General features: G+C 47.2%; 1 protein-coding gene across 1 annotated transcript in view; it reads left to right on the forward strand.

The window, feature by feature from the left end:
- Nucleotides 1–764: 764 nt before the first annotated feature.
- MAP2K3 (mitogen-activated protein kinase kinase 3) overlaps nt 765–16,507 on the forward strand; it is a 31,597-nt gene continuing 15,854 nt past the window's right edge. The window contains exons 1-2 of the mRNA XM_015827976.1: nt 765–869; nt 1,379–1,526. Of these exons, the coding sequence (XP_015683462.1) occupies nt 765–869; nt 1,379–1,526 (253 nt within the window). The remainder of the gene's footprint in view (nt 870–1,378; nt 1,527–16,507) is intronic.

Consider the following 16,507-nt stretch of genomic DNA (forward strand, 5'->3'; position numbering starts at 1 on the left):
GTTTTCCATGAAGAGAAAGGGGTTCCCCCCCCAACCTGGAAAAAAATCACCCAGTCCGGCACTGGACAAAGAAGTGATCCAGTTTAAAGAGAGGATCAGGGCAGGAAACGGTTTAAGAGGAAGAAGAGGGATTAGAGACCAGATCAGTGGGAAATTCAGCTTAAGAGTTGCAGGTCGTTGTAATCATCGGCGAACGTTCACAAAACAGTAGCTGGGTGTGGTGAGCTGAGTAATACTCCAAATTCTTTGCCTGTTGTTGAGTTTTGAATTTCACATAGCAACGTGAAACTAAATAGACATTTCTCGTTATTGGAGTGAGGGCACGTGCCTTGGTCCGCCACACCCACCCCTCACAAAATCAACACAACAGCCAGAGAACGTATTTCTCAGTTGAAAGCCAGCAAGCGGGTCGCCCAGCAAGCCACAAATGGGGGGGGGGGGCAGCCTGCTGCATGCACCTAAGCAAAGGTGCCTTGATCAACCATGAACCTTGGCAACTTTTAAGTCATGGAGGACAGGGAATTCTGGGAGTTGAAGTCCAGAGGCTTAAAAGTTGCCAAGATTGGGAAATACTGCAATGGTTGATTCTCCCCCCCAAAGCCCATCTGAAGAGGTGGTAGGACAGGAACCCCTAACTCAGCCAGAACACTCAGCCAGAAAAGGGTGCCAGAGGCACATTGGCGGGGGGGGGGCAGTGTCAAACTGGAGGAGTCTGATTAACCAGGATTCTTCTCCTGTGCACGATGCAAAATCAGCCAATGACGATGCAAAGGGCATCTCAGTCGGTGGGCACTGACCCAGGTGCCAAAGACTCATTGGCAGAAGTGCCCAACTGGAGGACTCTGGTGAAATCAAGATTCCCCCTCCCAGTACGCGATACCAAGTCAACCAATGCTGGTTTGTTCCCCAGTTCGTGATGATGCAAGGGGGAGGGGTCTCAACGGGAGGGCACCGGAAATGGGTGCCAAAGGCTCATTGGCAGGGCAGAGATGCCCAGGTAAACCAGGATTCCTCACCCAGTAGACAATGCAAAGTCAGCCAATGCTGGTTTGGGCATCAGACCACGATGATGCCCAGGGCAGCTCAGCTGCCTGCAGGAGCTGGGGCCAGGAGCTCGTGCGCCAGCCTGGTTGGCAGCCCAGGGACAGCCCCAGGCTGGGTGCATCCTGCCAGGCATGTCACGGGCTCCCCGCCCTGCAGAGGAACAACAAGGCGGCTGGAATTTCCTCCAAGGTCACCTGGGCAAAAAGTCTCGGGACCTGGGCAGGAGGCGGGGCAGGGCCGGGACCCCGCCCCTTGAGAGAGAGGTGAGCCAATGGGGGGAAAGCTGGGCGGGGCGAAGGCTTTTAGCCGTGCGGGGTTCCTTTCGTGGGCTCAGATCGCGCTGGTGGGTTGCGCGCACCTGTCGCCGGGAGCGCCTGGACATGCCTCGCGGCTGCGCTCCGGGGCGCTTGGATACCTGCGGCCGTCTCACCTGCCTGCCGGGTCGGATCTGAGCCACGACGCAACCATGTCCCTGCCCAAAGGTAAGGGGGGAATGTGAATGTGACGATAGATAGATAGATAGATAGATAGATAGATAGATAGATAGATAGATAGATAGATAGATAGATAGATAGATAGATAGATAGATAGATAGATAGATAGATAGATAGATAGATAGATAGATAGATAGATAGATAGATAGATAGATAGATAGATAGATAGATAGATAGATAGAGGGCTTTTTTTTCTATAGAACGCCCAGAACGGAGTTCCGGTACCTTTTTTGGATGGAACTTTGTAGGGTAAGCAAGGCGGGTTGTATGATGTGTGTGAGTTCCGGCACCTTTTTTTTTTTTTTTTTAGAAAAAAAGCGATAGATAGATAGATAGATAGATAGATAGATAGATAGATAGATAGATAGATAGATAGATAGATAGGCAGGCAGGCAGGCAGGCAGGCAGGCAGGCAGACAGACAGACAGGTAGACAGGTAGACAGGTAGACAGACAGGTAGATAGACAGGTAGATATAATAGATAGAGAGATATTAAGATGGATGATAGATAGATGGATGGATGGACGGATGGACGGACTGACGGACACAGAAAGACAGGTAGACAGACAGGTAGATAGACAGGTAGATATAATAGACATATTAAGATGGATGATAGATAGATAGATAGATAGATAGATAGATAGATAGATAGATAGATAGATAGATAGATAGATAGATAGAAAGAAATACAGAGAGATAGATGATAGACACAGACAGATAATAGACAGACAGACAGATGGATGATAGACAGATATACTAGATAGACAGATATTTAGATGAATGGATAGATGGATAGCATCCTTCTGGACTCTAAACCCACCGCGAGCGAAGACAAACAACCACGAGACCTGGATCCCGGCTCCTTTGGAGGCACCTGCGGGGCCTGCATTTGGGGGGGAGGCGTCCGACGGTCGTGTGAAGCGTGCAGCGCAGCCTTGCAAAGGGCTGGCACGGGGTTGGAAGGAAAGCGCCCGGGCTGCCAGGCAAAACGCGGGTGCTTGGCTGGCCTCTTTGCAGGGTTGCAGAGGGAAAGGAGAGGGGAGAGAGGGGAGGGGGGGGTGTGCGCCTCCGGGGCTGCCCTTTCCTCTTCGTTCGAGCATGAAGCCGTTTTCTGGGGGGGGGGGGGGTTTGAGCGCCTCCCATGTTGCACGCCGGGCTGACTGAACCGGAGTCTGAGTTTCTCCCCTGCGGTTCAGCAGGTTGCCGGAGTGCTCAGCATCGGTGCGTGATGCTCTGACGTCACCCGCGTGGCGTGGCTGGCTTATGAGAGTTACCTCGGATGACCCGGCGGTTGGTCATTGTTGTTCATCGTTGGGATCTGGGGCTGTTATTACCCACACGTTGTCGGGGCCCTTGACGAAACAAAACAAAACAAAACAGGTTGCCTATCATCCTTGGAGAGAATAAAAATCCTGCAGGATGAAATTCATCTTTTTGTGGGTGTGCGTGGGACGCTGCATTCCATTTCCCGGTTGGATCCCAGGTTGTGTTGTCTACCTGAAGTTTTTTTTTTTCCCAACTGGGTGGCTGTGGGAGTTCCAGGTGCTGCATACCTGGTTGGAAAGAAAGCCGCTCCAATCGCTGTCCTGATCAATCCAGTCCACATTAACTGGGTGCCATAATATCCTTTGGCAAGGCTGGAAATATCAGACAGGTTGGCTTGACATTCACTGCAAAAAGTTTGTCTTTTGGGGGAAGAATCCCTGATATTTTTAGAGAACTTCTGGAACAGTGATCCTGCAGATTAGCTGTGATCAAGCCAGGGTCTTTTTCTTTCTTTTTAAAAAAATATTTTATTGATTTTTCTATTCTTACAATTCATTAGTGCTTAACGAACAACGTCTGGTCTGGGTTGATTTGTTTTGCTTAGTAATACAAGTTAAGTTCTTGCTCTCTGTCCTGTTTTTCCAGCCATTGATAAAATAAGTTCCATATTTGAAAATATTCTGTGTTTTCTTTTTCTTTGATCCTCAATGTATGTCTGTCCATTTCAGCACAGTCCAGTGTTCAATTACATTGCTAGGTGTGACCCACAATTGCAGGGGTCTTCCAACTTGGCCCTTTTATGACTTGTGGACTTCAACTCCCAGAATTCCTCAGCCAGGCACACATGAGTCCACAACTCATAAAAGGGCCAAGTTGGAAGACCCCTGCACAATTGGAAGGAGAATTAATTTTGGCTTTAAAGAACTGAGAAATGTATTAGGGTTTAACCCACTGCCCAGATTCCTCCTCGCAAATTTGTGCACTGATGTCAAAGAGGCGATGTAGGGAGATTATTATTATTTTTTGCACGGTTGCCTTTCTTTTTGCTAAGTCTTTCTCTCGGCAGCAAGGTGGGGATGACACCAAGGTGCAAATGGGTGTTTCTGCTGTTATCACAGGCGATGGAAGTGCATCCCTAAAGCATCTCTGAGTAGGACAGGTTTTAGCATGAGTCAGGTGTCAACTTCAGCAGGGATGGGTGGGTGGGGGGGTTCATGCTTTGATTTGGCATCCTTGCCCAGGTAACTGTTGCAAACCAGGATGAGCAGAGTAAAAGCTGGCCAAAGTTGCCCTCTTAAAGTGCAAGCTTGTTTCTTCACTTTCTTGGAAGTGGGATGGAGTCAATGGCCTCTGAGCCCCCCCAAAATGGTGCAACAGCATAAAGAAGAGGGAAGCGTTGGACATCGGTGCAAAATTAATCCAGAAGTAGACAGAACTGAGCTGTGGGGGGCTCCTTCGTGGTCTCTGAGCTTGCAGATGTTTCATTACCAACCTAGGTAACGTCATCAGTGCTGGAAGGAGGGGGAGGGTTTGCACAGTGGAGGAGAAGGAAAAGGGAAGAAGAGGGCGAGGAAGATTGTGGGATCCTCAGTGCTCTCTGGACTTGGTGGTTTTCTTGCAGACGTTTCATTACCAAGTTAGATAACATCATCAGTGCTAGACGGGAGTGGTGTTTGCTCCTATGTTTATATATAGCAGTAATGGCTTTATATACTAAAGAGTTGAGCTGAACGTATTGATCAGCTTCAGAGCAGTCTCAGGGATTTTCAACATTGTGGATGAAATTGGAGGAGGTTTTTTTGTAAAAAAATAAAATAAATTGGGTGGTGGCAAAATTCTATCAGCACAGTTCAGGTGCAAGACTCAACAAGGAGCTGACACCTGTCCTTGTTGTCTTGGGTGATGAATATCAACATGAGGTTGTTTTCCAAAAAAAAAAAAAAAGTCTGGCAGAGACAAAATCTGCTTCCCTCTGAAGTTCCTAGATCTCTTTCCTTGGTCAGGTTTACAGTCATTATTAATCTTGCAGCTCCCGAGATTTCTCAGCTGCTGTTTATAGTAAGGCAATTTCTTAGCGAAGGAGGAAGACACTGGAAGGATAACAAAATGGTAGGAGGAGACAGTACAGTAGTCAGAATTGGGAAGAGGCTGGTAACATCTTTTCTCAACCCTTACAATTTATTAAAAGGCAGAAAAACCTAAAGCTGATTTTAGGTTGCAGAAAGGATCCGTGAACAAAAGGAAAGATGGAATTTTTGGGAGGAGAATAAATTTTGCTTCTGAGTACTTTACCTCTGTAAAGTAGAGACAGTGAATCTATAATGTTTTTCTCAAGGTGTTGAGCCCAGACTAGGTTTTGCCCATGGCTAATGGTCCAGGATGATGGGATTTTAATCTAGCAATGACAGGAAGGCCATAGGGGGTTAGACTGAATTTTAAAAACAGAGGAATGCAGAGAAGTGTCAGTCATTCTGTAGGCCAGTAGGCTAGCTGGAATATTCTGTATTCTGGGAGTGGAAGTCCGTCCATCTTAAAATGATGGTTACTATGGAATTCCTAAAGCTTGGAGAAATACAACTGGGGCACCCCACAAAAAATGGAGGCAGGATGTGTTCGAGGTCATGGATTTGGATTTTTGCACTCTGTCGCTATGTCCTGCAAATTGGGCGACTGCAAACAGACCCACAACCTCTCTCGAAATGGGATGCAACATTCTCTGGAGTGACAGTGTAATGGATGAGAAGGTTGATAACTACTCTTAAAGAGAAGATCCAGCTTTGTGTTTGTAGCTGCTGAAAACAATCTCTCTCTCTCACACACACACACACACTTGCATGCACACCAACCCCTGCACAGTTGAGGGGAATGTCCTTTGGGATTAAAGTTGGAAAAATATGTTGTGATTCATTAAAGCCTTCCCATCAAAGGCTGGGGAATCCTTCCAGGTGCTTGGTTAATGACTAGAGAACTCCGAAGTGAACATTGTTAGCATAGTTATGTATAATAGAGTAATTGCTATTTACGTAACTGACTTTGTAATAGGGCATGCTTCAGTTTTCTCTGTCCAGGTTGCTTGAGGGCTGCTAAGAAGGATCAGTGCTGGGTCATCTGGGGTTACAGTGACCATATAGCCAGGCCTCAACTTACATCAGTTCATTTAGGGACCATTCAAAGTTACAATGGCACGGGACAAAAGTGAATCGGGACACTTACGACCGTCGCAGCCTCCCCGCGGTCACGTGATCAAAATTCAGTCGCTTGGCAACTGGCTCATCTTTATGACGGTCGCAGCGTCCCGGGGCTCACCTGATCTCCTTTTTACGACCTTCTGACCAGCAAAGTCAATGGAGAAGCCAAATTCACTTTAAAAAATGGCTTATTAACTTAACCATTATAGCGATTCACTTCAGAACGGTGGCAAAACAGCTTGTAAAATGGGGCAACGCTCACTGAACAAACGAAGTCAGGATGCGACATACCTTTTTTTTTTTTTTTACAGCCTTCTTGAGTTTGTTGCGTGTTGACGGAGATTGTGGGAAGCACAAGTTGATTAAACTGCTTTTGATTCGGTTTTGCAAAGCAAACAAGCCTTTATGTGATATTTTGTATCCAACTTTCATCTATCTATCTATCTATCTATCTATCTATCTATCTATCTATCTATCTATCTATCTATCTATCTGTCTGTCTGTCTGTCTGTCTGTCTGTCTGTCTGTCTATGTCTATCTATCTATATACACACACACATATATATACATGCACACATACATATAAATAAATATATATTTATTTACATTTTTGTTTTTCAAAGCAAACCATGTCAAATTTTGTATCCAACTTTCATATATACCATATATACATATATGAAAATTGGATACAAAATATCACATGGAGGTTTGCTTTGGAAAGCAAAAATGTGAATACACACACACACACACACACATACACATATGCACACACACATTTTTGAAGCAGTTTTTCTTCTACACTTTTGAAATACTTTTTCAGCATATTTATGCAGCATGTCCATTAAATGGTATAGAATATCCTGCCAAGGGCCAGGGCCTGGACTAGAAGACCTCCAAGATCCCTTCAAATCCTATTATTCTATCCTCTGTTCTTATTTTACATTTTTCAATACTTTTTCTTCTTTTACGTCTTTTTAAATACTTTTTCTTCTTTTACAACTTTTAAATATTTTTTTCTTTTTTTACCCTTTGGAGGGAGCAGCACAGCACTGCCAAGCTTCAACATTCAAAATCTTGAAGACCGTTCTCATTGCCTTCCAATTTCTGCATGTAACATGTATGTGTGTGTGTGTGTGTGTGTGTGAGGGTTTATTAAAATGCAAGCAGGATAAATGTCTTTCCCATGCTAAATAAATCAGAGTCAGTCCTGAATATCTTTCCACTTAGGACAACGGAAGGATGTGTAAATCAACCCTCCCTCCACTTTTTGTGCCTTTCATAACTTGAAGTCTTCTTCCAGAGTTCCACACAGCTCTTTTTCTGCCCGGGTGTGATGACAATCTGGATTAGTTCGTTATGTATTCAATTAAATACTTGGCTGTTTAGTCTCCCAACATCCTTCTCACATGAGCTTATGGAATAGGCAGGTGAGCAAGCTACAGGTCATGCTCCTTTGCAGGTGACAAATTAACATTAAAAAAAAAACCCAGTACAAACGCTTTGGCTGTAAAAAGTCTTGGATTTTAATCGGATGCCTTGGAGGCAATTTAGTGCGTGCAAAAAAAAAAAATGTCTTCTTGAGCTTCTTGTAAGAAAGGGACAGGTAGTTCTCAACTTGCAAAATATTACAGCCCGGAATTATAGCCATAAATCATTGTGGTCGTAAGCCGAGGAGTCACGTGAGCTGACCTGATTTTTTTCCATCCTTTTTTTGTGGTGTCCGTTGAGAAAATCGGTTTTCTCCATTGGGTGTTTTTTTTTTAAACTAGAAACTGGAAAGAGATGTAACCCTTGACTTAAAACAATTCATTTAGTGACCCAAGTTACAACAGCGCCGAAAAGAGTGACTTACGACCGCTTTCCACACTTACGGCCGTTGCAGCATCACGTGATTGACATTCCGATGCTTGACGACTGCATTTTATGACGGTCGCAGTGTGTCCCGGAGTCCCGCCATCCCCTTGGGCGACGTTCTGACGTGCAAAGTCCAGGGGGAAACCCAGTTCCCTTCACAGCCCTCTGACTCATTTAACGACTGCGGCGGTTCACTTCACAAATGTGGCAAGGGAAGTCCCCAAACGGGGCAAAACTCACTTATAAGAAACGTCTCGCTTGGCCATAGAAATGTTGGGTTGTAAGGCGAGGACTACAGTTATGCACGCGGCAGCATTTGTAGTGGAAAGCATGAGGATTTATTTGCAGGTCCCGGTTGCAGAGGAAAGGGCTTGAGAGCAATGAATGGGGCCTTATTTTTGGGAAGGAAGTCTGTTTTTTGGATGCCCTGAGAGGCCGGAAACCAAAAAGACCAGAATAGGCGGAGCTGTGCTGGAAACCGGGGTGAGGACCTTTGCGGAAGATAAAGGTAGTAGCCCAGCCTTCTTATCGTGAGCTTGAGATTTTTCTAACCCTTCTACTGTCTGGCGCGAATTTTCTGGACCTTTTTCAGTTCTGCATTTTCTGCACCACAAGCCTCTTTGGGCTCCCGAGAGTCTTTTTTCCCCTTCTAGAATGATGAAATCCCTTTTTCTTTTAAACCAGAGATAAAGGAGTTGTTTTTTTTAAGGGGGAGGGGTTGGCTTGGTCTACATTTTGGAGAGCCCATTAACTTTTAGTGGATAGCGTGGCATGCTTATTTGAAGTCTCTCTTTCATTTAAAAAAAAAAGTTGCAATGTTTGGGTTTTGTTTTTTAAAAAACAAACAAAACAAAACTCCAAATAAATCTACATTCCTTGGAGAGAGGGAAGGAAGGAAGGAGAGAAATAGGGGAGAAAGGAAAAAAATGGAGGGAGGGAGGGAGGAAGGAAGGAAGGAAGGAAGTAGAGAAGAGAGAATTAGTGAATGAGAGAGAGGGAAGGAAGGAAGGAAGAAAGGAAAGAAATAGAGAAGAGAGAATTAGTGAATGAGAAGGAAGAGAAGGAAGGAAGGAAAGGAAGGAAAGAAGGAAGGAAGGAAGGAAGGAAGGAAGGAAGGAAGGAAAGAAATAGAGAAGAGAGAATTAGTGAATGAGAAGGAAGGAAGGAAGGAAGGAAGGAAGGAAGGAAGGAAGGAAGGAAGAAAGGAAGGAAGGAAGGAAGGAAGGAAGGAAGGAAGGAAGGAAGGAAGCTTGGGGAAGACAACCAACCATGCCCTCATCTGAAAAATGTTAAAAATTGCACAAAATGTAAAATATGCAGACATCTATTTGGAAACCATGGAGTATTCCAAAATAAAACACAGGTCAAATGTCTGCAAAGAGATGTAACATGTTGGCTTGCAAGTGATGCAACCTGGCTGAAGAAGAGTAGGCCGGGGAGGATGCCCTTAACCCGGCTGTTGGGTTGGTCCTCCTCCTCCTCCTCCCTCTCCTCCTCCTCCTGCCAGCAGTCCCTTCCCTTTTTTCCCCTGCTTTGCGTCAGCCAGCGGCGTTTCCGCCCGCCCAGCCGTGCCCGTTTGATTTGAAACTTGGTCAGCTGTTGACACTTCCGGTTGCCTCCCTTCCCTTCCCATTGGCTGGGGAGCCCGGTTGAGGCTGTGCGGCCAAATAAAGCAACAGTATAAAAAGTGTGTGTGTGTGTCAGACATGGGCTGGGGAGAGAGTGCAAGTGTGGGCGGCTGAGTTGTGAATGAAAGCAGGAGCAAAGTCTACGTTTTATCACTCGGGGCTTTTGCAAAAGCTTTTCCCATCCCAGGAAAGAGGCGGGAGAGAAGCAGAAGCTGAACAGTGGCTGGAAATTTATGTCCAGCCACATCCATGCTGCTTTTGACCTTAAACCAGGGGTCCCCAACCCCTGGTCTGTGGACCGGTACCGGACCGCACAATGCCAACAATCGGTCTGCACAAACAAGCAAAGCCCCATCCACAAGTTGTAGTCAGCACACAAAACCATGCACCCTCCGGTCCGTGGAAAAACCTTTCCCCGTGGAACCGGTCCCTGGTGCCCAAAAGGTTGGGGACCTCTGCCGTAAACCATATTCGCTGGTTCACCCACCAGCTTGCAGTCTACGGCTTGCAAGCCTCAGATGCAAGCCGTGGTTTGAGCGGCTGTTGCAAAATAATAAGAGCTTGTTTAAAGGATGAGGGTTTGTGGGAAAGAGTTCTTAATTGCTGGATCTTGGCTTGCTTAACGGCCCCCCCCCCCGAATTTCAAGAATTAGCAGGCTGAACCATGCTGGTTTAACCAGCCGGTGGGAATCCCTGTTGTGAGATCTGGGGATGGGTACAGATTGCCTGGCAAAGGGGGGAATTTTGATAGGAAACAAAAATATTTTTAGCTCAGATTGAATTGTGGGGATTCCCTGTGCTCTCTGAGCTTGGTGGTTTTCCTTTCATGACCCAACTAGGTAACATCATCAGTGCTAGAAGGGAGTGGGGTTTGTGGAGAGGAGGAGGAGGAGGAGGAGGAGGAGGAGGGAGGAACTGCAGAGTCTTTGGTGCTAAGCTTGTTTTCTTCAAGATGTTTCATGACCCAACTAGGTAACATCATCAGTGCTAGAAGGGAGTGGGGTTTGTGGAGAGGAGGAGGAGGAGGAGGAGGAGGAGGAGGAGGAGGAGGAGGGAGGAACTGCAGAGTCTTTGGTGCTAGGCTTGTTTTCTTGCAGATGTTTCATGACCCAACTCGGCAGCATCATCAGTGCTAGAAAGGAGTGGGGTTTACACTGATGATGTTCCCTAGTTGGGTCATGAAAGGTCTGCAAAACCCCCCCAGCAGACTCAGAGAGCACCAAGGACCCTATAAGGTGGATATTAGTGTCTGTAGGACAGGATGTTTTTTCATTTCATCATAAGCACACCTGGTGGGCAAGAGGGTCAACCCCTGCAGCTCGATTTCCAGGTAATTCTTGGAAGACCCATTAGATTGGCTGGGGCTACTCTCGCCCTCATTATCACCATCCCCTTGACTTTTGGGAAAGCTGGATTTTTTTCAGAGAACCCTGGAAGGAGATTTGGGGTGAGTGGCTTACATCCAGAAGTTTATTGTGCACGACTGTCACTTGGGATTTGACTTGGGGGTGTTAAATCACCTTTTTGTGATGCTGTTGCTGAGGTTTTGCCTGCTGGCTCTTCCGACGGAAAGCAAGGAAGGGGACCCTGGAACCCTAACCATAAATAAACCATCCTAGCTTAACTGGGAATGCGATGGGGACCTCGGCATCTTAATAATAATAACGATAAAGTTGGAAGGGACCTTGGAGGTCATCGAGTCCAAGCCCCTGCTCAGGCAGGAAACCCTATACCATTTCGGACAAATGGCTGTCCAGTCTCTTCTTGAAAACTTCCAGTGTTGGAGCATTCACAGCTTCTGGAGGCAGGTTGTTCCACTGGTTAATTGTTCTCACTGTCAGGAAGTTTCTCCTTAGTTCCAGTTTGCTTCTCTCCTTGCTTAGTTTCCACCCGTTGCTTCTTGTCCTGCCTTCAGGCGCCTTGGAGAATAGCTTGACTGCCTCTTCTTTGTGGTAGCCCCTGAGATACTGGAACGCTGCTATCCTGTCCCCCCTCGTCCTTCTCTTCATTAAACTAGACATACCCAATTCCAGCAACTGTTCCTTATATGTTCTAGCCTCCAGTCCCCTGATCATCTTTGCTCTTCTCTGCACTCTTTCTAGAGTCTCAGCATCTTTTTTACATCGCGGTGACCAAAACTGGATGCAGTATTCCAAGTGTGGCCTTACCAAGGCCTTGTAAAGTGGTATTAACCCTTCACGTGATCTTGATTCTATCCCTCTGTTCATGCAGCCTAGCACTGTGTTGGCCTTTTTGGCAGCTGCAGCCCACGGCTGGCTCCTATTTAGGTGATTGTCCATCTTGGTTGGGCCTTGGCCTCTTTTGCAAAACCAAACTCTCACTGCCGCCCCCTCTTCCTTCTTCGTGATGGGTGGCTGGGTCTCTGTCCTTCCCCTCTGGGGCCAGGCCACAGCCCTAGTCCTCCTGAGCAGTAGTTTCCTCCCCTCCTCTCCCTCCTTCTTTCCACGAAGTTGCAAGCTCGGCGCTGCTGCCGCCGAGGAAGAGATCCCCTGTCTGTGCGGGGCTGACTCACTGTTGCCTGTTTTACAACCTCATCCTTTTGCTCCGAGTTCTGAGAAGCCAGCGAGGCTTTCAGGAACTTGGTGAATGCCCCGCCGCCGTCTGCCTTTCCAAAGAGGTTGGCTTGTGCTGTCGGCGGGCTCCCTGGGGCTCCGATTCCCAGATATTTTAGAACTGGCTCGGAGAAGAGAGAAAAAAACGGCATGATTTGGCAAGCGGAGCGGAGATAGACTCAAGAAGCGGAAGCCAGATGACTGCCACACCGATTGTGACGGCTGGGTTGGGTTGGGTTGGGTTGGGTTGGGGAGAGCGTAAGGCCACAGGTAGAAGGAGCCAGCTGCTGTGGTTCGCCCCAGCCTAATTCCAGGCTTTTAGTCTCTTCTGCTAATAATAGGAGGAATCGTCCTTCTCTCTGGGCTTGCTTCTTTCCTCGCAGAGGTTTCGTGACCCAACTAGGGAACATCATCAGTGCCAGGAAGGAGTGGGATTTACTAGCACTGATGACTTGACCCAGTTTGGGTAATGAAATGTCTGCAAGAAAACCACAAAGCTCAGAGAGCACCAAGGACCCCACAGTCTTCCTCCTCCTCCTCCTCCTCCTCCTCCTCCTCCTCCTCCAACCCCACTCCTTTCTAGCACTGATGATGTTACTTAGTTTGGTAATAAAACGTCTTGCAAGAAAACCACAAAGCTCAGAGAGCACCAAGGACCCCACAGTCGTCGTCGTCTTCTTCTTCTTCTTTCTTCTTCTTCTTCTTCTTCTTCTTCTTCTTCTTCTTCTTCTTCTTCTTCTTCTTCTTCTTCTTCTTCTTCTTCTTCTTCTTCTTCTTCTTCTTCTTCTTCTTCTTCTTCTTCTTCTTCTTCTTCTTCTTCTTCTTCTTCCTCCTCCTCCTCCTCCTCTTCATCCTCCTCCTCAAACCCCACTCCTTTCTAGCACTGATGATGTTACCTAGCTTGGTAATAAAACGTCTTGCAAGAAAACCACAAAACTCAGAGAGCACCAAGGACCCCACAGTCTCCCTCCTCCTCCTCCTCCTCCTCCTCCTCCTCCTCCTCCTCCTCCTCCTCCTCCACCAACACCACCACCACGACCACCACCACCACTCCTCCACCCCCTCTCCCTTCTAGCGCTGCTGATGTTACCTAGTTGGGTCATGAAACATCTGCCAGAAAACCGCCAAGCTCAGAGAGCACTAATTTCAACCCCGAGCTACAAAATGTTCTCCTTGATTGACACTATCATTTACCTAAACTCGGTTTAGCATGGTGTGAGGTCCCAGCAAACTGGCTGAGCAGGGTCTCCTGCCCTTCCAAGTGGTCAGTTCAAAGAGGCAGCCCCTCTCTGCAGCCCCTTCCCACCTTTAAAAACCTTGCACCTTCTGATCTTCCTCTCTCTCTACTCCTCCTCTGAAATGTCCTCCCCCCCACTTTTTTTTCTTTCCAGAATTACCCCACATCGTGAAAGGGTGACTGTGTTCACCCATCAGGATAAACCCCGGTTGCCTAATCCCAGTGTGTGATGTGTGCATGCGGCAAAATGAAGTGGGTGTACAACAACTCTCCACTGAGCTGTGAGTCGGCAGAGATCATCCGTGGGGTGTTTTTTTTTTTTTACACAGCCATCGAGCAGAATTCATTGGGTTTTTCATGCCGTGGGGGAGCCCGATCGGATGAGGGGGGTCACGTGATCCCCTTTTGTGAAAGTTTGGCCTCGGTTGCGGTCGTAAGGCGAGGACCCCCTCTGCAAATCTGAGTTCTGATTTTGCTCAGACGGGGGTCTTTTGCATCTAGCACCTCTCCAAGGTCAACCTCCCTCCGCTTTGTTCAGCCCTGCACAGCCATCCCCGGGATTTTTCGTGCCCTAGATTGAAGTTCCTGCAGCATTATACAATCTTGCTGTTTGCATTTCCTGAGTAGGTTTGGGAATAACGGGGGGGGGGGCTGTTCTTGCTTTCTGCTTGACCTTGGAACCTTGCAGAAGCCGGAAAGTTTTTTTTTTTTCTCTCTCTCTCTCTCTCTAGCTGAAAATGTGTTGTACATGTGTGTGTCAGGGTTTCCTTCCTGAGGGGGGGGGGAGAATTGAGATCACCCTCGCCATGTTGCAGCAATGACAGCCTAGCTGGATGGAAGAGCAATAATAGGGTGGCTAAGCTCTTTTTTATTCTCTCTTTAAAAAATAAAATAAAAAACTTTCACCTCGCACATCTCAGCATATCTGTATATGGAAAGCTCCCCTTCTCCAACTCATCTGGATCCTATTATCACAGGACTGGGAGGCAAAGCCTCATAACGTAAGAATTTTGTGGTTGCAGCAACCCAAGTCCCTTCCCCCCCTTCTGACCCCCCCCATTTCCCAGCCCCTCCACATATCCCTGTCCATACTTTAACACAATGTTTCTCAACCTCAGCAGCTTGAAAACGGGTGGACTTTAACTCCCAGAATGCCAAGGCTGGCTGGGGAATTCTGGGAGTTGAAGTCTAGCCATTTTCAAGTTGAAAAACACTGGACTAGCTAAGTCAGGGGTAGGCAACCTTGGCTCTTTTATGACTCGTGGACTTCAACTCCCAGAATTCCTGAGCCAGCGTGGGGGAACTATGGCCCCTTCATGACTCGTGGACTTCAACTCCCAGAATTCCTCAGCCAGCATGGGGGAACTATGGCCCCCTCATGACTCGTGGACTTCAACTCCCAGAATTCCTGAGCCAGCATGGCTCAGCATGGAAACCTCTCCCTTTCCCCTCAGCATGGCTGGCTCAGGAATTCTGGGAGTTGAAGTCCACGAGTCATAAAAGAGCCAAGGCGGCCCACCCCTGGGCTAGGTGATCCTTCTGCTCTTTCCAACTCTATCATTCATGGCTGGCTGGGGAATTCTGGGAGTTGAAGTCCACCCCATCGTCCAGTCGCCGAAGTTGAGAAACACTTCGCTGAACCTAATTTTCTTGCTTCTTTTCTGCTCCTCTGTCGCCAACGAGGCAAAGGGACGAGGTGCCCATTGTTAGCTTCTTAGCCTGACTCATTTTTAAAAACTTGAAAAGAAAACGAGTTTCTCCAGCTTCCCTGAAACTTTGGGGTTTTTCTCCTCCTTCCGATGCGGCCTGCAATCTGACAGTGGTTGAATTTGCACCATTCCCCAAGGGTTAGTCCAGGACCGTATTTCAGGACCCTTCAAGCATCCTTCGGATTCTGGAGAATTTCGTTGTCTGCTCCAAGGGGTGGAGGGAGGGTGACTTTGGCCATCCGACGGGCAGGTGGGGCTTCCTAAGTTTATTCTTCAAGGGAGAAATTAGCTGGCAATCAGAGTGAGGAAGAGGAGGAGGAGGAGGAGAAGGAGGCTGGCTTTCAATCGGATCAAATCCCATCTTGCAGGTCTGGGACTCTGCAATGGAGAATTTGAATCGGTTGGTCCAGAGCAGGGGTCTTCAAACTTGGCCCTTTTATGACTTGTGGACTTCAGCTCCCAGAATTCCTCAGCCAGGCACGAATTCTGGGAGTTGAAGTCCACAAGTCATAAAAGGGTCAAGTTTGAAGATCCTTGGTCCACAGCCTGGGTCTCTGTCTGCAGTTGATTGTTTCAGATGCACGCAGCGGTCATCCGAAGGCTGTTAACTTGAGGACTACCTGTAACCCATTTTTTATTCAAGGGCACCCGTTTTCATGAAGTGGACTCTCCTCCTTTAATACGTGGGACGGTAGCGCCTCTGACTTGGGCCCTGGGAAGACAACTGGACCCTCATTCTGGATGTCTAAAGAAAGGACCTCCAGCTGACCCCCCCCAAAAAAGCCTCCATCTCATCCTTCCCCCCCCCCAATAAAAATTGTGCACACTTGTGAATGCGCAGCTCGCTGGAGGATGGTGTTTTTCCGTAGGGACGTCTGGAGCTGATCTTGCTTAGGCCTCTTTTTCTATCACTTATCTAGGCCTGCTTTTATTTCTCTCGTTCTCTTTGCTAACCCTCGGCTCGGCACATTTTGCCCTTTCCGATCCCATGGGCAGAATGCAGGGGTTTTTTTAAAAAAAAAAATCAAGAAGGAGAAAAGGGCAAGGACTAGAAACTTGGTTCTTTTATTCATTTTTTTTTTTTAAAAAAAAAGCAAAATGCACGTGGCTTTGAGAGACAGAAAAGGAAGGAAGAGGAAAGTAACAGAAAGAGAAAAAGAGAGAAAGAGAAAGAAAAGGAGAAAGAAAGGAGAGAGAAGGAAAGGAAGGAAAGAAGAAAAAGGAGAAAGAAAGAAAGAAAGAAAGAAAGAAAGAAAGAAAGAAAGAAAGAAAGAAAGAAAGAAGAGAAAGAGTTGCATTTTCCCATCAGGGCTGGCAACACAAACTTTGCAGGCAGCAAGTCTGTCTGTCTGTCTATCTGTCTGTCTGTCTGCAGAGGAGCCCTGTGCGTCTTTGTGCGTGTGTGTCTTTGTGCTTGTGTGTTTGCTTTCCACCTCTCTCTTGTCCCCCCCCCCTTTCAAAATATATCACGCTGGTGTAAGGTTATCGTTCCCTTCCCTGCTGGCATCTGCCTT

Source organism: Protobothrops mucrosquamatus, unplaced genomic scaffold (assembly GCF_001527695.2).
Source record: "Protobothrops mucrosquamatus isolate PMUCROS unplaced genomic scaffold, P.Mucros_1.0 scaffold4118, whole genome shotgun sequence".
Lineage (NCBI taxonomy): Eukaryota > Metazoa > Chordata > Lepidosauria > Squamata > Viperidae > Protobothrops > Protobothrops mucrosquamatus.